The following is a 24,860-nucleotide window of genomic DNA, read 5'->3' as shown; positions in this document are numbered from 1 at the left end:
TTAGCAAAAGGCTTGGCAATAACTTTGTTCAGCACATACTTGTTGTAGATTCTTTACAAAGAACAGATTCTAAATATTTTACTTGAAAGACTGGTAAAAAAAAAAAATAAACTAAGCAATATGACCAAACTTTCAACTCAAAGGGCTAAAGAACACACAAAAAAACCTTCCTTAATGTACTCTTTCAGAGATGGAAAATAAATATTTACATTAGCCCAACTGCCTAAGACTGAGCTGACTCAGCATTCCATTTCATAATCTTATGTCATTCTGATGAAGTAGATAGGTCCTGAGAGGTCATCTAATCTATTCAAATCAATTTATCAATAAAAGTACTATGAAATGAAGCATAAAAAACTAGGAAATAGTTTAAAATTCAAAAATAAGTTTTTATACTATACCTGAAGGTGGAGGAACATCTGTAAGTAAAGAATGTACATCTTCCATGGCATCTGTGTCATCAATCTTAAAATAATTTATAAAATCAGGTTAAAATAACTAATAATATATAATAAGTATAAAATAAAAACTTAAAATTTATCTTAAATGTTGAAGAAATAGAGAATTTCCTCATGAAATGGTCATTGTTTTTCTTCCAGAGCTAAGACCTCTGCTTAGAAACAGGAGGGGAACTGTATGTGGCTGGAAAGAGATGCAACTAGATTATGAAAGAATCCTATTGGAAATGGGGTGACAATTACAGAGGAGAGCATTAAGGGCAGACCTGTGATTTAGCAAATGAATGGAGGATGAGTTAGAGAATAGAAAAAAAGACAAAAGAGTACACAAAATGAGAAAGTCTAAAGGAGTTCTAAGAGAATAAGTAGTCATAGCCACAATACCATAGAAAAATCAGTTTCTAGACTCCTAGCTCAACTCATCCTTTAAAAAATCCAGTCAACAACATACTGAGAAGTGGTCAGTCAGCTTCTAATGGCCAAGCAACAGCATCTGAGAAAGCTAATATCATATCACAGTAAAAGTACTAAGCATAGACCATGAATAAATTTAACCTCACTTAGAAGCCTGACCCCACCGAATGTAAAACACAAGACACACCGACCTATCTGCCAGACCTATTTACTGTGAGTGTTATCTATAACAGCTACAAATAAGAATGGCAGAAGCTAGAGAATGTTGGTACAAGTATGAAGGGCAAAGGAAAGTTTTCAGTTACCTCCAAAGAATTCATTACCATGGTGTTTACAAAGCAAAAGTTGGTCACAGTCCCAGAGAAACAGATATACCAGTGTAATGGAATACTGTGTGGTAAGAAATGATGACCATGAAGAAGAAAAAACATGGAAAGACGTATGAACTGATGAACAAAAAAATTTATCCAAAAGAAATGAGCATATATACCTCCTTGCCTCCTTTGTAGAAGTGGAGGATTGTGGTCTCAGAACAGTGTGTGTGTGTGTGTGTGTGTGTGTGTGTGTGTGTGTGTGTGTGTGTGTGTGTGTGTGTCCAGACTCATTTGATGCATTGGTCAGTTTTGCTGAATTGATTTTTCCTCTTTTTTTTATTCTTGCCTTACAAGAGATGGCTCTCTAAGCAGGGATGAAGGGAAGAATAAATTTAAAAATGAAAATGTAAAAACTAAAGATAGCCACAAAAATAAGAGAGAAAAGTATCAAATACTACAGGAAAAAGTGCCAAAGTCTAATGAAGTGCAACATCCCAGTATAAAAAGAGAAAAACGTCGTCTACAATCTATAGGCCTGTAAAGCTTGACTTCAATCCCTGGCAAAATTCTAGAATATATTATTCAATACTGACTCATGAATACAGAAAAGGAAATAGTGATGAAAAAGAAATGTTGAGGGTACAGTGTCAGAAATGATTTCTGGACTATTTGGCTCTGTTCAAATATTTTACTTTGTATTAAGGATGGGGGTGTGGGTTGAACAAGATTAACAGGAAATGACCTAAATGGTTTAACTACATAAGATAACAAATTTATTCTTTTTTAAAATGTTTTTACTTAATAGCATTCCAGATTAACTTTAAGGTTACTAGCCTTCTGTGATAAAGAGGGTTTTTAATTCTAACAGATCTGGAGAAGGCTACTGATTATAATGTCCTCAGAATCCAACAAAGCATTTACACTGCCGTACCTTTACTCTGGCCCAAAGCAACATGGGTGAGTGAAATAAGCAGAGCAAGGTCAAATGGCTTCAGAACTACTTGAATGACCCAAAACTAACGAATCCGTGCCAACCTGGAAGATCTTTTAAGTGCTTCAGGGGGTTTGACCTTGGTGCTGTGCTGATTAATGTTTTCATCAAAGACTTAAATATAGACAAAGGACATGTTTTTCAAATGAGCAAATGAGTCAGCTAGGATAAAATATTAACAAAGATGACAGATTCAGGATCTAACTTTTGAACAGTCGGGTCTTTCTTTGATAGACTAGGAAATGGATCAACGCTAATAAATAAATTTAAACAGTAAATTCAAGGTCTTACATTTAAGCTTAAAAAAAACCCCCACAACTTCACAAGTATAAGATGGGGATGTCATTGTACAGCAATTTATCTTGAAGTTCCAAACACTGGGATGGACTACAGGATGAATGTGACATGCCAGTCAAAATACAGAAGGAAGGAAGGAGGAGAATGAGGAAAGGAAAGGAAAGTATTTAATAGGTACACCCGGCAGTGGACTAAGAGCTTTAATATCTCCTTTGATCCTCACAACAATTCTGAAACATCAGCTACATCTTTTAAAAGGAGCATAGTGTACAGAACAAGAGAGGTGATGCTCTAATTTGACCAATCTTTATCTGGTATCACATATTAGGAAAGATACGGATTAAATAGAAAGTATTCAGAACAGAGGCTAGGATCATAAAAGTCATCAAGATCATACTATGTTTGAATGACTGAAGGAATTAAGAATATTCAGCTTCTGGAGGACCTTGACTGGAGAAGATCCTTTTTGGGGATGGGAGGGATACAGAGGAGGGGGGGCAGTCTTCAAATATTTGAAGAATTACTGTGGAACTGGGATCAAATCTTCTCTGTCTCAGAAGAGGAAACTATGAAGGCTAAAGGAAGGGAGATTTCAACATAATGTAAGGAAAAATTTCTTTAAAATTAGATGTATCCGAAAGCTGCCTCAAGAGGTTTTGATTCTTTCTTAATAGAGGACTTCAACAAAGGTTGGATGATTTGTTGCAGAGATAATTTTTAATGCAAAAAAATAGTGGCCTAAGGCAGACTCTGTGGTCTCTTCTAATGTTGAAATTGTGTGACTCTAAGAATTAGTAGCAATGATGGGAAAGTACAGATTTAGATTTAGAGTACAAATAAATGAAAAATTATATTAGATGCTGACTACATGTAAAGAATTCAAAAAACTCCTATTTTAACAAGAGAAGATATCATATATAAGAGGCTTCAGCTAAAGGTTGATGCAATGATCCATGTTACAGCAGCAAGGAATATGATAATGCATTTTTAAGTTTCATTTCCTTTAATTAAATTGTAATAATTTTTGATGCTGAAGATGGCGACAAGAAGGGATGGAGTCTTAGGCACTCTATGATAAAACTCATAAGCTAAGGACTCTAACTAAACTTTCGAGAGACAGAACCTACAAAGGGACCCAGTGAGGCAGTTCTCCTACTCAAGGTAACCTGGAAAAGAGCAGAAAGGCTCTGCTCCCCAGGGCTGGAGGGGGAGCCAGCCAGAGGGGTGGCCCGCCAAAGCCAAAGAACTTCAGCCTCCCAGAGGCAGCCCCAGGGGAGTCTCCTGAGCTGCACCCCAAGGAGCACCAGGCACAAAGTGGGGGAACAGCGGGGGACCTCTACCAGAGTGAGCACTTGGAGCCCAGCCCTCAGGGCACACAGGTAGCAGCTTGGTCTTTCTGCAGCCCAGATCCAGAAACAGAAGCAGGCGGAGCCAGTAAGCAGGAGCCCCCAGGGCATGAGCCCACTGAGCTGAGGGAGGGGAGTGAAGAGAGAGAGACTGCAGAGCTCTGTCCTCTGCCTCTGGAACAGGACTCTGGGGCTCTGACCACATTCAGATCCTGATCGCAGTCTTGGCCCCCCCATAGAACAGCAGGGTCCCCCCCCATCTCAGCTCCGTGGCAGAGGGGGCGCTTATGGTCATTCACAGACCAGGAGGGAGGACAGAGCCTCACACACTGAGATCCTTGTGGGAGTGTCCCAAAAGCTCAGGAAGCACCCCAAAAACAGGGTTGGGCTGGGAAAACGAGCAAGCAGAGAAAAAAGAGGAACACAATTGAGAAATATTTTGCATATGAGCCCAAGAAGGATCAAAACAATCAGTCTGAAGATGAGGAAGCACAAGCTCCTGCATCTAAAGACTCCAAGAAAAACAGAAAGTGGGCTCAGGCTATGACAGAGCTTAAAAAAGACTTTGAAAATCAAATGAGGGAGTTAGAAGAAAAACTGGGGAAAAAATGAGAGAGATGCAGGAAAAAAAAAACATGAAAATGAAGTCAGCAGCTTAGGCAAGGAAATCCAAAAAAATGCTGAAGAAAATAGCATGCTAAAAATCAGCCTAGGTCATATGGATGAACCAGTTCAAAAAGTTATTGAGGAGAAGAATGCTTTAACAAGCAGAATTGGCCAGATGGAAAAAGAGATAAGAAAGCTCTCTGAGGAAAACAAATCCTTCAGACAAAGAGTAGAATTCAGGGAAATTGATGAATTTACCAGAAATCAGGAATCAATACTTCAAAACCAAAAAAATGAAAAATTAGAAGAAAATGTGAAATATCTCATTGAAAAAACAACTGATATGGAAAACAGACTTAGGAAAGATAATTTAAAAATTATTGGAATACCTGAAAGTCATGATCAGGAAAAGAGTCTTGACATCATCTTCAAAGAATTACTACAGGAAAATTGCCCTGATATTCTAGAAGCAGAGGGCAAAATGGAAATGGAGAGAATCCACCGATCCCCCAGAGAAAGAGATCCCAAAAAACCAACCCCTAGGAATATTATAGCCAAGTTCCAGAACTCCAAAGTCAAAGAGAAAATATTACAAGCATCCAGAAGGACACAGTTCAATTATCGTGAAGCTGCAGTCAGGATCACACAAGACTTAGCAGCAACTACATTGGAAGCTTGTAGGGCTTGGAATACAATATACCGGAAGGCAAAAGAGCTTAGAATGCAACCGAGAATCAACTACCCAGCAAAACTAATGTCCTCTTCCAGGGAAAAAGATGGACTTTCAATGAACCAGGGGAATTTCAAATGTTCCTTTTGGAATGGCCAGAGCTGAAGAGAAGGTCTGATCTTCAGATACAGGACTCAGGTGAAGCATGGAGATTGGAGGAGAGGGGGGAAATATGAGGGACATAATGAGGATGAACTGCATGTATTCCTGCATAGAAAAATCACACTGATAATATTCATATGAACCTTCTCAGTTAATAGAGCAGGTAGAGGGAGCTTTTATAGCTGAAGCACAGGAGAAAGCTGAATTCAAAGATAAAATATGGTGTAAAAATGGAGTCAATAGAAAAAAGGGAAATGGAATGGAAGAAAAAGGAGAGGGGGCATAGGCCAAGACATTTCATATAATAAGATTTTTTTTTATTACAATGAGCTATTGCAATGATATGGAAGGAGGGGAATGAGGGAACCTTTCCTCTCATCAGAGATGGCTAGGAGAGGAAACAGCACATATACTCAATGGGGTATAGGCATCTGGAGTAAGAAGGAGGAGGAGGGAGCAAGGGGAAGGGGTGGGGATGTGAATAAAGGAGGAGAGGATGGACCAAGTGGGGAGAGTGGTCAGATATAACACATTTCTTTTTTACTTCTTGCAAGGGGCTGGGATTGGAAGGCCTGCCCAGGACCATAGGGCCAGGTGGATTCTGGGCCTAAGGGGTGGTATGGGGGCTCAGGGCTTCTTGGCCCCCAGGACCAGGGATCTTTCTGCTGTGCCATTCAGCAACCCTACAGCAGAGTCAGAGTGAAAGGAAAGAGAAAATATAGTACATGGTAGTGGAGAAATAAGAAAGGAGGGAGTTGCGATCAGCAATGGCAACGTTAGAAAAATACAGAAGTAACTTTTGCAATGGACTTATCATAAAGAATGTGATCCACCCATGACAGAGTTGTTGGTGTTGGAACAAACACTCCATTTTTCATTATTATTATTTGGGGGAGGGTGGAGGGCAAATAGGGCTGAGTGGCCTGCCTGGGGCCACATAGCAGGGTGATCTTTGGGTGTCTGAGGTTGGATTTGGACCCTGGTGCTCCTGGTTCAAGGGCCAATGCTCTGTCTGCCACCCAGCCACCCCTAGTATTATTACTATTTTATTTTATTTTGGGTCTTTTTTTTCCTTCTTTTTGGTTTTTGCCGGGCAGTGGGGATTGGGTGGCTTGCATGTCACACGTCTGGATGATTGTTGGGTTTACGAGGCTGGATGTGAGCTCGGGTGCTCGTGGCTCCAGGGCTGGTGCTTCGTCCATTGCGCCACCTGGCCATACCTACAATTATTACTATTATTTTTTTTAATTTTATTTTTTTCCTCTCCCCTTTACTTTTTTTCACCCAAGCAAGTCTATACTCATGGGGAGGAGGGGTATTTTGTTTACACTTACACAAGAATATTTTATTAATGTAAAAAAATATTTGTACAAAATGAGAATAAAAAATAAAAAAAACATTTAATAAAAAAAAGATGCTGAGTATACAGGGAAAAAAATAATTTTTGATGATGAAACATTTGTCAGTGATCACAGAGAATTTTTTTTTCCCTCTTAGACTTCAGTAGGTATGGCTTATAAGGGAGGGGTGGAACACCTGCAGAGGTAGTTGTCAGAGTTGCATCCCCCCAGGACAATGCCTGCTGGCAGGAAGGGAAGGATTAAGTTAGAGAGAAAGACAGAAAGGGTGGATGTGAAGAAAAACTTCCTAACAATTCTATCAGTCCCAACATGTAATGAACAGACTGGAGAAGTACTGGAATCCACTCTCTTGCCCCTGAAAGTTTTCGTGTAGCTGCTAGACCATTTGTTGGTGATTTTGCAGAGAAGGGTCCTGTTCATGAATGACTTGGATTGTATGACTTTAGAAGTACTTCCCACTTCCAAGGTTTTGTTATTCAATGATACTGAGCTTTACAATATAACTCTATAATAAATAGTTTCTTTAAATAGTCCAAGTTTGTATTCTGACTTCCTATTTTCAGCTTCATAAAAACAAGTCTAATTGAGGATATTTCAACTTATTATTTCAAGTATCCATTCAACTTGTAACTAACTGAAGTATCCATTTTTAAAGCACCAATTACATATTCAGTCATTTGGTAGCTAACAGCATAAAAATGGCCAACATGATTTTCATCATTTTTTCCTGTATAAATTGCTATACTGTCTTAGTACTTCAAACATACTTTATGAATAAGACTATTAATGTTATACCCCAATTTAGAAAGCAATTAAAATAATTTGGACTTTTTTCTTCCAAATGTTTTAAAGCCTAAAAGTACCTCTAGTACAAAAGCATCTTTTTTCCCGTGTGAGAGATCCAGTTCAATAACTTCATCAGAACTTTCAGACTGAGACCGTAATAATCTTGAACGCTGCCGAGGTTCTGGAATGGGAGATCCTATTATCTCTTCAGGTATCTCCTGAAATATAGAATATATTTTACATAAGTTTCCATTTTCAATAAAAATGTACATGAATAGAAAGTAAACATAAACATTCCAATTAGAAAAGGCTTCCTTTAAGTATTTTCTTCATTCTTCTTTAGTGGTATACACCTCCAAAGTAGGAGTTTAATAAATCCTCTCCGCTGACAAAATTTATGGAATAACTCTCTGCAGTAATTAACTATAGCTGGTTGTTTAAGAAAAAATCTTATCATTTCAACAAACATTTATCAAGTACCTATTCTGTGAGCAACATTATGCTAACAATGGAAGAAAAAGATAAAAATGAGGACAGTGAATGAGTTCCTTAGTTTTTTCTCTGTTGCATGGCTATAAACAATACCTACAACTTATTCAGCGGACCTGTATACACAGGTCACAAGACAGACCAAGAAAAGAGAATAAGTCTATTCCTACAAATCTATCAATAGTGCTAGAAAAACTCAAAGACAAAGGATATGGTACAAGTTATGGAGTCTGAAAGGTTACTTATTCATGCATATATACATGAATATATAAATATATATATGAAGAATAAATAGAAAACTTATTTGAGTAGTAAAGTTTAAAACTCGTTATTAGTATATCTATTATATAATAATTTATTTGGTGGCATGTGAGGAATACATGGCAATGATATCAATAAAATTATTTGAAATTTAATTGGGTTAAGGGCTAATTGAAAAAATAATTTAAAAATAAATCATTGTTCTTTTGGATATATAGGCCCCAAAGTCTAACTAGTGCCTTTCTCATTGAAACTTGAAGTAATATTCCCTATGTTCTGCTAATGAAAAAAATTTATGCATTAGCATCATGTATTGAATTTACTAATGGAATATCTTTTTGCATTTTAAAAAAAATCAATTTATATGCTCTGTCTGGGGATCATATTCTAGGATAACCATTTTAAACAAAAGTTATGTCAAATTCAAAATTGCACAGTTGATCCATTTTACACATAATAGTAAAGACATCAACCTCAACATTGGAAAGAAGTTCAGGGGCTATCTAATCTATCCTATACCTGAAAAAGAATTTCTTACACAACATCAAAAATGTCACTGCTTGAAGAACTCTAATGACACATAAAAAAGGAATCCACTATTATCTCCTGAGGAAGTCTACTTTACTTTTAAATAGTTCTGCTACAAAATTTTTTTTAAGAATCAAGTCTACTGGGTGGAGCCAAGATGATGACAAGAGAGGATGTCTCTTAGGCACTCTCTCATAAAACTTCTAAATTAAGGACTCTAAAATTTTGAGATACAGAATCCACAGAGGGGACCCAGTGAGGCAGTTCTCCAACTCAAGGTAACCTGGAAAAGAGCAGAAAAGCTCTGCTCCAAGGGTTGGAGGGGCAGCCCCCCAGAGCGAAGGAACTTCAGCCTCCTGGAAGCAGCCCCAGGGCGCTGGAAGCTGCTCACAGCAGTGGGGAAGTTTCCTGATCTACACCCCAGGGGAGCACCAGACACAACTTAGGGTAACAGAGAGAGCAGCTTGGTCTCCAGGAATCCAGAAAGAGGAAACAGGCAGAGCCATTAAGCAAAGTCCCCAGGGCATGAGCACCCTGAGCCTAGGGAGGGAGCTGAGAGAGACTACTGAGCTCTGTCCTCTGTCCATGGAACAGGACTCTGGGTTTCTGACCACATTCAGATGCTGATTGCAGTCTAGGCCCCCCCAGAGAACAGCAGGGACCCCCACCTCAGACCCATGGCAGAGGGAGGCTCTTATGGTCATTCAAAGACCAGGAAGGAGGACAGAGCCTCACACACTGAGATCCTTGTGGGAGTGTTCCAAAAGCTCAGGAAGCACCCCAAAACCAGGCTCAGGCTGGGAAAATGAGCAAGCAGAGAAAAAAGAGGAACACCATTGAGAAATACTTTGCCTGTGATCCCAAGAAGGATCAAAACACTCAATCTGAAGATGAGGAAGTCCAAGTTCCTGCATCTAAAGACTCCAAGAAAAACAGAAATTGAGCTCAGGCTGACAGAGCTCAAAAAAGACTTTGAAAACCAAATGAGAGTGGGGCGGCTAGGTGGTGTAGTGGATAAAGTACCGCCCTGAAGTCAGGAATACCTTGGTTCAAATCCGGTCTCAGACATTTAATAATTACCTAGCTGTGTGGCCTTGGGCAAGCCATTTAACCCCATCTGCCTTGTAAAAACCTTAAAAAATGATAATAAAGAAAATCAAATGAGGAAGACAGGAAGAAAAATTGGGAAAAGAAATAAGAAAGATGCAGGAAAAACATGAAAATGAAGTCAGCAACTTAGTCAAGGAGATCCAAAAAAAAAATGATGAAGAAAATAGCATGCTCTTTAAAAACAAGCTTAGGTCAAATGGATAAAACAGTTCAAAAAGTTATTGAGCAGAAGAATGCTTTAAAAAGGAGAATTGGCCAGATGGAGAAAAGATAAGAAAGCTCACTGAGGAAAACAAATCCTTCAGACAAAGAATGGAACCCAGGGAGATTGTTGATTTTATGAGAAATCAGGACTCAATACTTCAAAACCAAAAGAATGAAAAATTAGAAGAAAATGTGAAACATCTCATTGAAAAAACAACTGATATGGAAAACAGATTTAGGAAAGATAATTTAAAAATTATTGGAATACCTGAAAATCATGATCAGGAAAAGAGCCTTGACATCATTTTCAAAGAATTACTACAGGAAAATTGCCCTGATATTCTAGAAGCAGAGGGCAAAATAGAAATGGAGAGAATCTACCGATCTCCCCGAGAAAGTGATCCAAAAAAAAAAAAAACCAACCTCCAGGAATATTATAGCTGCAATCAGGATCTCACAGGACTGAGCAGCAACTACATTTATAAGATCGTAGGGCTTGGAATAATATACCGGAAGGCAAAAGAGCTTAGAATGCAACCGAGAATCAACTACCCAGCAAAACTAATGTCCTCTTCCAGGGAAAAAGATGGACTTTCAATGAACCAGGGGAATTTCAAATGTTCCTTTTGGAATGGCCAGACCTGAAGAGAAGGTTTGATCTTCAGATACAGGACTCAGGTGAAGCATGGAGATTGGAGGAGAGGGGGAAAATAAGAGGGACTTAATGATGATGAATTGCATGTATTCCTGCATAGAAAAATGACATTGATAATACTCATATGAACCTTCTCAATCAACAGAGCAGGTAGAAGGAGCTTTTATAGATGAAGCACAGGAGAAGGCTAAATTTGAAGATAAAATATGGTATAAAAATGGAGTCAATAGCAAAAAGGGAAATGTAATGGGAGAAAGAAAAAGGAGAGGGAGAATAGGCCAAGATATTTCATGTAATAAGATTTTTCTTTATTACAATGAGCTATTTCAATGATATGGAAGGGGGAAGGCAAGGGGGAATGAGGGAATCTTAGCTCTCATCAGAGGTAGCTAGGAAAGGAAACAGCATATATACTCAATGGGGTATGGACATTTGAAGTAAGAAGGGGGGGACAGGGAGAAGGGGGGTGATATGAGTGATGGAGGGGAGGATGGGCCATGGGGGGAGAATGGTCAGATATAACACATTTTCTTTTTTACTTCTTGCAAGGGGCTGGGATTGGACGGCCTGTCCAGGACTATAGGGCAGGGTGGATGCTGTGTAAGGGGTGGTATGTGGGCTCAGGGCCTCTTGGCCCCAGGGCCGGGGATCTGTCTACTGTGCCACTCAACTACCCTACAGCAGAAACAGAGTGAAAGGAGAGAGAAAATACAGTTCATGGTAGTAGAGAAGTATGAATGGAGGGAGTTGTGATCAGCAATGTCAATGGTGGAAAAATATGGAAGTAACTTTTGTGATGGACTTATAATAAAGAATGTGATCGGGGCAGCTAGGTGGCGCAGTGAATAGAGCACCGGCCCTGGAGTCAGGAGTACCTGAGTTCAAATCTGGCCTCAGACACTTAATAATTACCCAGCTGTGTGGCCTTGGGCAAGCCACTTAACCCCATTTGCCTTACAAAATCCTAAAATAAAAACAACAAAAAAGAATATGATCCACCTGCGACAGAGCTGGTGGTATTAGAATACAGACTGAAGCACATTTTTTATTATTATTATTATTATCGGGGAGGCGTGTTGCGAGACAAATGAGACTAGGTGGGCTGCCTGGGGCTGCACAGCTGGGTGACTGATGGGTGTCTGAGCCCAGATTTGGACCTGGGTGCTCCTGGCTCAAGGGCCAGTGATCTGTCTTGCCACCCAGTCACCCTTATTATTATTATTATTATTATTATTATTATTATTATTATTATTATTATTATTATTATTCCTACTATTTTATTTTGGGTCTTTTTTTGTTTTTTTTTGTAGGGGAATGGGGTTGGGGTGGCTTTCATGGGGTCACACAACTGGGTATTTGTTGGGGGTCTGGGGTCGGATTTGGGCTCAAGTGCTCCTGGCTCCAGGGCCGCTGCTCTGTCCCACTGCGCCATCTGGCCATATCTACAATTATTATTATTATTATTATTATTATTAGTTATTATTGTTGTTATTGTTGTTGTTGTTATTATTATTTCTTATTATTGTTGTTATTATTGTTATTAATTTTATTTTTTTCTCTCCCCTTTACTTAATCTCTTATGTGGTTCTATATTTTCTTGGGGGGAGGGGGTATTATGTTTACTCTTAAACAAGAATATTTTAGTAATTTGTACAAAATAAGAATAAATTAAATTTAAAAAAAGAATCAAGTCTCAACCTAAGTCTTTGCTATTTAAACCCAGCTCTCCCTTCTAAGATTAAGCAAAACAAATCTAATCTCTCTACCACACAACAGATTCTTAAGTACTGGAACTCAACTATGATAGTCTCCTCCTCTTTTTCAGGGTTAACCGGCCCAAGCAGTATGTAATATTACTGCCCTTAGAAAATATAGATCTTCATAACAGATTAAATGAAAGAATATATATATGTAACATGTTTTGGAAATAAGTGCAATTTATTTTTACTGTCATTTTTGCAAACTAAGATCACATTAGTTTCTGCAATATCATAATATTGTTTCATATTAAGACAGCAAGTCACTAAAAGCTCCTATCTTTTTTGGATGAACCTAACCATGCTACCCTCCTCATCTCTCCTGTACTAGGGAAGTTGATTTTTTTTAACCAAGTAAGATGTTGTACATTTATTCCTATTAAAATTCATCTTAGTATTTTCCCAGCACTTTTAATCTTTTTGGATCCTAAATCTTAGTGTCCAACATGATAGTCATGATAGCTAGGTATAAGCTGGAAATTGATAAACAACACTATACTAAGTATGCTTACAGTAATGAAATGCAGAAATTTATTTTACTATGATCATGTCTGATAAAACTAACAAGTTTGCAATTCTAAAATTCAATAAATAAAACAGATATTGCTCTGTTCATTTAAAAAAAAATACCTCATTTAATAATAGGTACTGGGGACACCTAGGTGACCCAGTAGATAGAGCACTGGCCCTAGAGTCAGGAGTACCTGAGTTCAAATCCAGCCTCAGACACTTAATAATTACCTAGCTGTGTAACCTTGGGTAAGTCACTTAATCCCATTGCCTTGTAAAAAAATAAAACTAAAAAAAAGTACTAATGACTAAGCAAGAAAAGCTTAATTCATATAAACTATTGGGACTGATAAATAATAAATAGGACCTTAATTTATTAGTTTTCTAACTCTATGATCCAATGTGCTAACATGTATGCTCTTTACAGAATATAAATGCTAGAAGCAGAAGGGTCCATAGAAAGCACAAAGTAAAGTCTAATGTTTGTTAAATGAATTGTCATTGGTAGGATAGGATAGAAACAACAATATTATCAAGTATGCCTAGCATAATAATGTTTTAAAAAATATCCAGTTAATAAAACAGAATAGAAAAAAACAAAAATACTTTCATTTGCCCAAAGGATTAATTATTACTTTATATTGATGTCAATAATGACACCTAGAGGTGGCTAGGGGCACAGTGAATAGAGCACTGGCCTTGGAGTCAGGAGTACCTGAGTTCAAATCTGGCCTCAGATACTTAATAACTACCTAGTTGTGTGGCCTTGGTCAAGCCACTTAACCCCGTTGCCTTGCAAAAAAAATTACACCTGAAGAGCTTCCATATCACAATCTCTTTTGTTAAATGAAGATTACCATATTTCTACTATGGATCCACAGTTGTGGACACATAGGTGTGTTTTGCAAACTCAGTGAGAAATGTGAGTTAATATGAGTTTTAATATATGATAATGGAATCCAAATCCTTTTTTCTTTCCTCCAAATCATTAGTAAATCAATGTTCTTCAAACTAAAGGAGTAAACTTTAAAATAGCAAGTGAAATGATAGTTATAATCTTTATAGTCAAAAGTTGCAATGTGTGTATATAACTTCATATTATAGATAAACCTAAGGTAAAATAAAGTAGAAACATACATAAGAATAAAAAAGCTAAAATAGTCTCATTACAGAGTTTACTTACAGGAGGATTGATTTCATACAGCTCTTTGTTCTTAGCTATTGTATCATTTATTTTTTTTTTGCATATGGGATATATGTTGTTCATATGATCCATCATTTGGTGTCTTCCCAGCAATTTGGATACCACCAGGGGTTGGTAAAGCTGTTAAATATACACCTGTTGCAGACTTAGGAAAAATGGGCAGAAAAAAGACAGAATATTCATTTAACAATAGCAAAGCAAAAAAAAGAAATTTTTCTGGCCCTCTGATATGGCCCAAGAAAGAACGGTCAATTAATTTACACAAATACAATTTTAAAATTTAAGCTAAAAAATATTTAAGCCTACATTAGGCTAACACTGTGCTTGGTTACGAGGAATAAAACAAACACACACCACATATAATACTTCTGTATTCCTCAAACTGCCTAGACAAGTTCCTTAAGGACTTAACAATCTAGTTATGATAAGAATTAAGCACATTAAAACAATTAGAGAACAGTACAAAATAAATTATTTAAATACCAACATGTAATGGTGTAAGGCAAAATAAGGACATCAAGAAGAAGATGGCAGAAGGCATATATTATCTTTGATGGATAAAACAAAATTCTTTATTCATCCAAATATTTCTAATTATATAATAATTCTAATTTAAACTCAATTAGTTTTTATTTATCATTATACAATTAAAAGACAAAAGGAGGCAATTAAAACAAAAAATTTACTTTACACAGACCAAGACAAAATATTCATATTTTATGTGCATTATGAACCAGTATCTCCAACTGAATGGATATAATGCCACTTTGAACTTGTAGTAATGAGATAAATTTGGTTCTTGTTAAGTGAAGACGTATGATTAAAGAACTGTTTTATAACCTCTCTAAAATGAAAATGCTATCAGACTCAACAGGAACATGAATAGATGAGTAACCATATGGCTACTGGCGACCACACTTGGACTTCAGGTGACCAACTTTTTCCTGACACTCAGTGTATGTCCTCTTAAATTTAACTGTGATACGAGGTCAGCTTGAATCAGCCAGCAGTAGACTTTATTATTCGCTGCCATATTCCCTACAAAACATCATTTTACTTTATAATAGCAGCTAATGGAAAAAAAGGAAATGGGTATATAATCACTAATGTTTCAATTTCTCAGGTTTCACTGAGTTAATGTTCTAGACCTACTTCACTATACCATCTACTGTTGACTAGAGTGGTGACCTTGAAGTATATGCACTTCATCAAGTCCAGTTTTCTACCTAAGAAATTACAGTGCCCCACAAATATATTATTAGATCATTTTTCTAGTTAAAAAAAATAACAAAAAAAATTTCAAATTATTGAAGGATAAATGTTCACTATATATATTTAAAAATGAAGTCCTTAATCTACTACCTAAACAGATTCTATAACTATAGCAGTTAGAATATATCCAAATAAATTTGAACTTACTGCCAAGCCCATCAACATATTTTCACCCACTGTAATTTGAATCCTTAGTCCAAACAAAGCATTCATTCCTTTGAGTTTCAGCTTATTCATTAACTGAGTATGCACTTCATATTCCATAAATGGTAACAAATTGCTGATAGCAGTAGCATTTGCTTCTGCTTGAGCTTTCTTTTTTAAGCGACATAACCTGTCAAAAAAAAAAAGCATTAACTTGTTTGACATTGATCTCATCAATAAATTAATAGTAGAATCTCAAAAAAAGTCACACTTTTATTAGTGAATTAAAGAAAAATGAAATTCCTTCTATGTAAGTTAGTCTGATGTAACTGAGATACAAAGATAAATTAAGAAACAATCTGTCTATATGGAGCTAACTCTAAAAGGAAAGAAAAGACATACAAACCTCACTACATCCTCCTTTCAGAATCTTGATCCTAGAGTTAACCAGTTCAACTTTACTCTGTCCACTACCTGAGTCCCATGCCCCATATCCTATTGCTGCCCATCCCTTCCCAAACTCCAACCCCATACTACTCTGACAAATCCACTGCTCATCTTCAGTTGTTGCTGAATGCCAAGAGAGAAGATCCCAGAATCAGATGATCCTACAAATGTACATTATGCAATCGTACTGGGTCTTCAATGTTGGACTCTAATCCTGTTACTCTTCCCTGAATGACCTTCTAATTCCCCTCTTCACAGTAGACCTCTTTCAAGTCACCTACATCACTCCTTCTAAATAGAGGACCTCAGCTCACATTTCACTAAAAACACTGAAGCTTTCCAAAATGACTATTTCCTCTACCCCAAATCTATACTTCAAGTCACCTCAGTATCATCTCCCATTATTTTACCACTCTTCCAAGAGATGATCCTTAAACTTATCCATGTAAATAACTCTACCTTTTTGCTCAAGTCTCCCCAACCTTTAAAAAACTTAGTCACTCCAACCATCCCCTCATGTTTTAACCCTTTATCTCTTCTCCCTTTCATAACAAACACAGGAAAAGCTGTCTTCACTAAGTCTCCATTTTTTCACCACATTTACACTGCTCAGTCCTTTGCAATCTTGGTCCTCAATAGAATTTCTTAGCTGTCAAATCCTAACATTCTTTTTTTTTTCCGTCCTCAAATTCCTACTTGACACTGCTGACTATTCTCCTCCTACCTAGGAACTCTGTCTACATTAAGTTTTTACAACACTTCTATCTTCTGATATAATGTTCTATTCAGTAACAGCAATATTTTGTATTATAAAGAATCTATAAAGGAAGATGATATCTACGTAGCTCCAGAGAAAGAAAACAGACACAGAAGTGTGCATAATGTTTTATGTGTATATACAGTATCTGTGCTTGTGTGCACACACATACATGTATCTATAAACATGTCTACCTAAGTTTCTATATCCCTACATACATGCATGTATGTTAAATGGTGGGCCTTTTCTGATGACCTTCGGCCTCAGACTTTTTTTGCTGGATTATGATTTACGTCTCATTCCCTCTGCATTAAGTTTACTCCCTGGTTCTGTCTTGGAGTCACTTCTCTATTTTCCCTTTCACAATGATTTTATTAGCTCCCATAGGCTCAACTATCATATTAATTAACAAAAATCTCTAACATTAAATGTAATCTGCATGGGCTTGCTTAATATACAAAGAAATTGATTCTCTCTTGCTTTGGTAAACATACCTGGCTTGAATAAGACAACCTTTTCCTATAACTGTTGCATCAGTAGGAAGATCTATTGTTGTAAAAAGAACATCAGGAACCTTTTGTTTTCTGCAGTTATAGCAGTAAGTGAGGTGAGCTGGGAATGGCATATTCAATTCATCATAAGGTATATGGCAAAATCCACAACCAGCAGGTAAATTTTCTTCTTGTCTAAAAATATATTAAGAAAAATGAATTCTTGAAAAAAAAAGCAGAATGCTTTAGATGTTTATATAAATCATTAAAACATACACAAAAACTATTTCAATATTAATGCTTTCTCTTAAATTGAAACAAGCAACTGAGATACCAACTACAAACAGCCAGGAGGTCTTCTGTTAGAGGGGCAAGAAGAGCCTTGAGTTCATAAGTCAAAAGACTTGGGTTGATTCTGTTACTTTTTACCAGAATGACTTAAAAACAAAATATTTCATTTCTCTGATTTGCAAAATGAGAAGCTGGATTAGATCACCTCAAAACCAATTATTTTAGTTCCATGACCTTTCAGGATTTAGGGCATCTAAAAACGACCTAATCAACATAACTGGAAAATATTATCACATTAATTGTATATATATTTTGGAAATTTCTTACACTGCAGAGTAAGGCCAGCTCAAAAGTTTTTTCAGTGTTTTAATGTTTAAAGTTTTATAAATTGTGATTAGAGCATGTAGCACAAAAACAATAAAAAGACAAGAAACCAAAAGTGTTGCTGACCTAATCTGTCAGGAGTAACCAGGTAATATAATCTACTGAGTGTTAGAGCCCTGGGTTTGGAATCAGGAGTTCAAACCTGACCTAAGATACTCACTAGTTATGTGACCCTGAGTTAGTCAGTCAATCTCTGTTTGGCTTTGTTTATTTATCTGTAAAATGGGGATAATACTAGCATCTACCTGTCAAGAGATGTTACAAGGATCAAATAAGATAACTGTAAAACACATAGTAAGCACTACAGAAATGTTTGCTATAGAATACGTATAAAATATATGATAAAACAATAAATTATATATATATGATGTAGAAACATTTCTGAGAAAATAACCTTCCCCAAATTATTTAAGACATATAACTTAAAAAGAAACTAAGATAATTTGAAAAGAAAAAACATCTATTGTTTTTCATTTTTTTCTTGAGGCAAATAGAGGTTGAGTAACTTGTCCAGGATCACACAGCTACTAAGTGGGTTGTTCTGACTTCAGGGCAGATGCTCTATGCACTGAGTCACTTAGCTGCCCCCTAAAAATCTGTTCTACATCAGAGTTCTACATCAGAATCAAAGGGTCTCACTGAAACTCAAAATTATGTAAACATTGCTAAAATAGCATTATTCTTCAATAACAAAGAGCACAGATATTTATAACTACAAATAAAAGCACCATATTTTACATACATACTGTCCCATTTACAAATTTATTTAAGAAGCACTGTGTTGCTTCATTATCATTAAGAATTCATTTACTGAAAAGAAGGTAAATCTAGGGATAGAGAAGACTATGGGTAGACAAGAGAGACTCAAGTGCTGCAGCATCTCCTTCCCATTTGCCAGTTTCACTCTCCCACACAAGTTTATAATCAAGATAGAGAATAATAAATTTAAAACAGGATGGAAATTCTCCCCAATACTTAGCAAATCTTCATGATTTAAATCCTAAGAACAAAAAACAACACAGTGGCATCAGCCAGCGACTGAAATAGGAGATATTCCCACGCAAATATGGTAATAAATGAGTCAAAGCTAAAAAATAAAAAGGACCAAAATCATGATACCAAAATTGTATATTAAAAAGACTTCGCTATGCAAAACATTTTCATTTTAAAGACACAATTCTTCTCTATTACCTACACATGATACATCTTCAGCCCATAATAACAATAAGGGCAATTTATTGAAATTTTTTTTATTTCTTTGGGATGGGAGATGTAAAAGATGTTTAAAAAAAAACCCTTTCAATTTTTGTCATATATTACAGCTCCTTGGTTTTAGTAAACAGGCTCTCCAATATAATCAAACTGCTAAAATGTATAAAGAATATTCCAGGATCAAATAAAGTCTGCAAAGGATCTGTAGAAAGTTTCAGATAAACTATGAAGTATCCTTTCAGGTTTAGGAGCTATTATTCACAAACTGAACTATAAATTATTAATAATTTGGGGTACCACTCTATATCCTCAGCTGAGGCTGGGATTCTCTTCTTGGAAATAGATCATAAAAAAGCCTCTAGATTATAAACTATTTTTCATGAACATATTCAGTTATTAGATTTACTACACTGGGCACCTGGCCTCTTAGTACAGGTTCACCAAAAAGTGGAGGGAGACTAGGTCAAACTTTGATTTAAGGAGCCCTAACTCAAATTCTGTGAATTTTAATCATCTTTTTTTTTTTAGGTTGTTTTTTTTTTTGCAAGGCAAATGGGGTTAAGTGGCTTGCCCAAGGCCACACAGATAGGTAATTATTAAGTGTCTGAGACTGGATTTGAACCCAGATACTCCTGACTCCAAGGCCGGTGCTTTATCCACTACGCCACCTAGCCACCCCTTTTTAATCATCTTAATGAGGGTTCAACCTTGTTTTACTCCTGCAAAGTGATTCATAATACAATAACATCTTATCTATGACCAGAAAGCACTCTTTACTCAAAAGAAAAATTTATAAGCTTCTCTATTATCAAAACATTTTAAAAAGTAAATAAATTGTAGGAGTAATAGCAATGTTTAAATAATACTCATTCAATTGCTGCATTCAGTAGAATTCATTGCTTACATATTAGCAAAAGAGTATTAGGAAACAAACATTATTATATTGAGATGGAGGGTTGCATTTGTTGAAATGGGTGATAATGAATTCATTCATCAGTATACACTGGTGTCAAAGGCAAGATTATTACAAATTTGACAAGTGCACTTGTGAAATTCTTCAACATTTCCCTACTAATTATCTTTTTTCTGGGTTTTGAAATCCCTGGTCAAATTCCATTAAAACAAAATGGAAGAAAAAACAGTTTAAATTCTTTTCCTGTGGCAGAATTTTGTTTCTTGACATAAACACAACTTAAAGATTTTTTTTGTTACATCTGGACTTTTAGTGCTGAACTTTAAGGTTATATTTACCTAGAGAGTAAAGCTTTGTTTTCTCTATTTGCTACATAGTTAGGAAACTATAGTTTTCTAAAGTATAGCATAGACAACAACCGAATGTTCAAATAAGTGTATACTAATGAATTCAATTCACTAAAAATTTGATTTTTATACAACATCTCAGTGATAATGGCAAACAGCCATCTCAGAAATTTGTAGTTCTAATTTCAATGAAATAGTTCAATAACAGTTTATGCTGACTGGCTGGCTATTTAAAAGGAGCCAATAATTTAAGTCAACCAAAAAAAACAACTAAATTTCCCTTACCATGTTAATTACGAAATTCAATTTTTTTAAAGCACAAAAATTCAATTTTAACTCTACTTAAATTCTTTACTTTCTATGCAATTACTAATAAGAAATCATGTACAATATTAGTAGATGAATTAATGAGTTTTCTTTAATTGAATGGTTTCATGAATGGCAGCAATGGAATGAACTGTATCAAAACATTTTTTTTTTAAAAAGAAAATTATTCTTCAATAGTGGCAAAAAAAGTATAAATTGTCTGGTTAGTGTTCAAACATGTTACCTTATTCAAGCTGTTAGAAATAAAAATAATATATCTAATTTTGTGCAGTCCCATTACTTCTTTTGTTGCTGCTGTTAGTGAAAAATCAGTAAAGTGCTTGGTCCCGAATCCTGCACTGTAACACTGTAACCTACCCTAATAGAGAGGAACTATCCTGGCTCTGAGGAAAAAAATCAACCTCTCCCTTCTCTGACCCTATGGAAAAGAAGCCAGGCTGCCATGACAACCTTTGTTCCAAACAGCTTTCCACCGTGCCATCCTGAAGAAATCTAGGGTTCAGTACAGCTGCCGTGCCAGATGCAGATAAAATACAGACCTCTTCACTGGAAGAGAAAAAAAATTACATATGTATTTTAACAAGTAATTCAAAAGGTGATGATTTAAATACATGTCAACTTTTAAGATACTACTGAATACTATATATGGAAAAATACTATCATCAAACAAATCTTAAGAAAGGAAATTTGTTTACCAAAGAATTGGGGAGCAAGTGGAAGTTTCTTTAGTATCAAGAATTATTCACCAAACATAATTTATAAAGCAATACGCAGTTTTACTTAAAACTTGACAGAAAAAGAAGTACATTATATTTCTAAAATATTAGCAGTAGCAAATTGCATTGTAAATTCAGGAATAAGTACATTTAAAATTTATTAAAATAATTCAAGAAAGTTCAAATTAGCATAAACTCCTAAGATACTAAATTCAAATAGAATAAAAGAATTATTAAAATTCTCTACTTGAACTACATATTAAAGATATAAAACCTTGTTTAAATTATAGGAAAATAAAATTCTACAAAAAATTATGATATTTTAGTAATTATATATAAAATTTAACTTAGGAAATAGATATTTAAATGTAGACATTGCTAGGAAAAATATATTTAGGCTCAGCCTGAAGGATACATAAATATAAGATCATAGTTCATAAATACATAGAGTATGGAAAGCTTATCTCTAATTAAACCTCCTTACTTTACATTCAAAGAAACAAGTCCTACTTTATTTTTTGCAAGGTTACATTGCTAGGAATTGACAAAGTTAGTATTTAAATCCAAGCCTTCTGATACCAAATCCAAAATTTTTTCCAATATCGATTCTTCAAATGCATTACTATTTAAGCAAAGGTTTTTAAATGCTAGCTTCAACATCTTTTACACAAAAATTTATACATATTAAGGGCTGTCCTGGCTTTATTCTGAAGCATCTCTATAGTTGTCTCAAGTTTTGGGCCTATTCAAAAGATAGAAGAGAAATAGTTATGGCATTTAGAAACTCAGACTATAAGTATGATTTACCAAATACTAGTTGATTCACTGTAGCCCACTACAGCATGACAGCCTAATGCTTTTGCATGAGATTTTATTTCTTGTCTGATTTCTGCCCACCAAGCATCTCGAGTTTCTGGTTCATCTGAAAAACAAATAATAAATCAGTTTGTAATTTTGGGGCATAAGACCTATAAAGTGTCATGTTAACTAATCTGAATAAGCACACTAAAAGGCATGGGAGTACTGTCATAGAATAAATAATATGATCTATATATTTGAAATCCAATACTTTGTTTTTATTATCTTATTTTGTTTGACACTTGTCTGAAAATAAATTAGTCCTATAAATTTTTCACTAGTATTGAGTCACCAAGTAGAAATATATCTTCTTACATACCTTAAAAGTACAGATACAACAGGTTCCAAACTCAAAACTTAGGCGTTAAAATCTATGTCCCAAGAGAATACCTTGTATGGCACTTTCACACTGGTCAGGATTATGCAGATCTGGCACCTTTTTTAATTTTTTTTAACCATTTTGGGAATGAATGTAAGGAATATGAATTAGGAAATAGATTTTCAGTGATAAGAATGATATATAAAACACCCTAAAACAAAGTCCTTCTTTTCTGGTAAAAGATATACCAATGTTAATTGAAAAGAAGCCATCCTTATTAAAAAAAAAAAAAAAAAAGTGGGATCTAAAACAGAGAGAAAAAAAGACTGAATAATACAAAAAACTTGTACTAAAAAAATTACACCAATAATTTGGTTAACTTGGAAAATGAGATTTTAATTATGACACAATGAACTTTATTTGTTGGTCACACTCACAAAATGTTTTGAAATTACAGAATTGTGCCTATCTTCAAGGTTGTACATATTGCAAGTGATGACAAGGTGTTCAGTGTCTACTCTTCAAAGAACATTCAAATATCCTATCTGTTACAAATTTATCTATGCCAAGCTTGCATTTAACATGATATAACCGGTGAGTACCAGCTGACAAGAACACTCAATTTTAGTAAAAGATGATACAAGCAAAAATTGACTAAAACATTATTTCATTGTTTCCATTTATGGCTGTGCTCATGAATGAACAATGTGTATGGAAAAAACAAATCAAACCTTTCTAGATAATGTGCTAACTAAATCTCTCTTTGAAGCTCTTCCATATTAAAAAAGTTTTATATCAACTCAACCTAAGTATACATCTAAGAGTGCTTACTGTGTGCAGAGAACAGTAGCATTTGGCAGTAATTAAGATTCAAAACTCATATAATATACATATTTCCATTTAGGAGCAATTGTCTATGCCTAATTCTTAAAATATATTTTCGCTTCCAAAAGTAAATAAAGAAAAGTATGCCTCAATACCCAGTGACAAAGAGGGAGAAGTAGTAGTATATTCACTATTAGAAAACTGTAGAAATCAAAACACACACACACATACACATACAAAAAAAATTAAATAACTTTTTCTAGATTACACAGTAGAATGATATGACAATTTTTCTCCTTGGGAAACAGAAGGTTGAGGTAAGTGAAGAAATAATGGCCAAAGTCACAAAGGATATCAGTTAGAGCTTGAATTAAGTTTCTGGATATTTAGATTTATACAATTTCTTTTAGGGGAAAAAAAAAGAAAGAAATGAAGATCCCCAAGAAGTTGAAAAAAGGGGTCAAAACAGGATAGGAAAATAGAGAAGGAAAAAAGATGAAAGGCTGAAATGTTGGAGCTATCAAATCATGGGATAATTAGGTAGAACACTGTACTCATATGTTACACACACTGTGGCTATTAGAGAAACTCCTCCTGAAATGAGATTTAAATACAAATAGGCAGTACATAAGTATATTTATCAATACACTCTAACTCTCCTAAGACTTTTTTTGTTTCCTCCACTTTTCTATTATGGAATTTTAACATCTAAGAAAATGATTCTGGTGTCTAATTTAATCTTACATAAAATTCTACGTTTAAAAAAATCAGGAAAGGTAGTAAAAGTATAATTCAGCTCAAGCACCAGATATGGCTAACTAAAATTACATGTAAATGAATTTTAATACATTGAATCATTTTAAGTGCATTGGGGCTCTTATTTTTTAAAAATGCAGGATAAAACTTTTATAATACAAAGAATCACTGCAAAATTTATATGCAGATATGAATTTTTACATAAAATATTTGCTATCTAAAATAACACATTATAATTGATTTTTTTTCGAAAAAGATGCAAGATTTTTTAAAAAATCAGATTTGAGTAGAGGATGTTGTATTTTAATTTCAATTTATAAACTTGAATGTTATATTTTTAAATGACTAGTAAATCTAAATTTAAAAGTGTGTGTCATTACTTTGATCTAAGTACACACATAACATAGAATATATAAACACACTTAACTTACCTTAGTATTAATGCATAAAAATCATCACACAATTAAACCAAAGACTATGACATTGTAAGTGGTTAATACAAACACTGAATGCAGTGTGAATGCAGCATTCGTATTTTTCTTACAAATATAGTAACAAGCAGCCTTTATTTTGACACATGAGCCACAAAATTCCACATGGGGATGCCACTGTAATATTTACAAATTTAGTAATGCTAAGGATTTACATAACAGAGGAGCTAAGGAAGCAGGATGGCAT

General features: G+C 35.2%; 1 protein-coding gene across 1 annotated transcript in view; it reads right to left on the bottom strand.

The window, feature by feature from the left end:
- LOC141501401 (C2 domain-containing protein 5-like) overlaps positions 1 to 24,860 on the bottom strand; it is a 119,466-nt gene that overhangs the window by 29,491 nt on the left and 65,115 nt on the right. Inside the window, 8 exon segments of the mRNA XM_074205317.1 lie at positions 402 to 465; positions 7,483 to 7,623; positions 14,103 to 14,159; positions 14,161 to 14,268; positions 15,543 to 15,729; positions 17,238 to 17,429; positions 21,066 to 21,254; positions 22,232 to 22,346. Coding sequence (XP_074061418.1) covers positions 402 to 465; positions 7,483 to 7,623; positions 14,103 to 14,159; positions 14,161 to 14,268; positions 15,543 to 15,729; positions 17,238 to 17,429; positions 21,066 to 21,254; positions 22,232 to 22,346 — 1,053 coding nt within the window.

This window comes from Macrotis lagotis, chromosome X (genome assembly GCF_037893015.1).
Source record: "Macrotis lagotis isolate mMagLag1 chromosome X, bilby.v1.9.chrom.fasta, whole genome shotgun sequence".
Classification (NCBI taxonomy): Eukaryota; Metazoa; Chordata; class Mammalia; order Peramelemorphia; family Peramelidae; genus Macrotis; species Macrotis lagotis.
The sequence above is the reverse complement of the archived record's forward strand: the minus strand, read 5'-3'. Positions and strand labels throughout refer to the sequence as shown.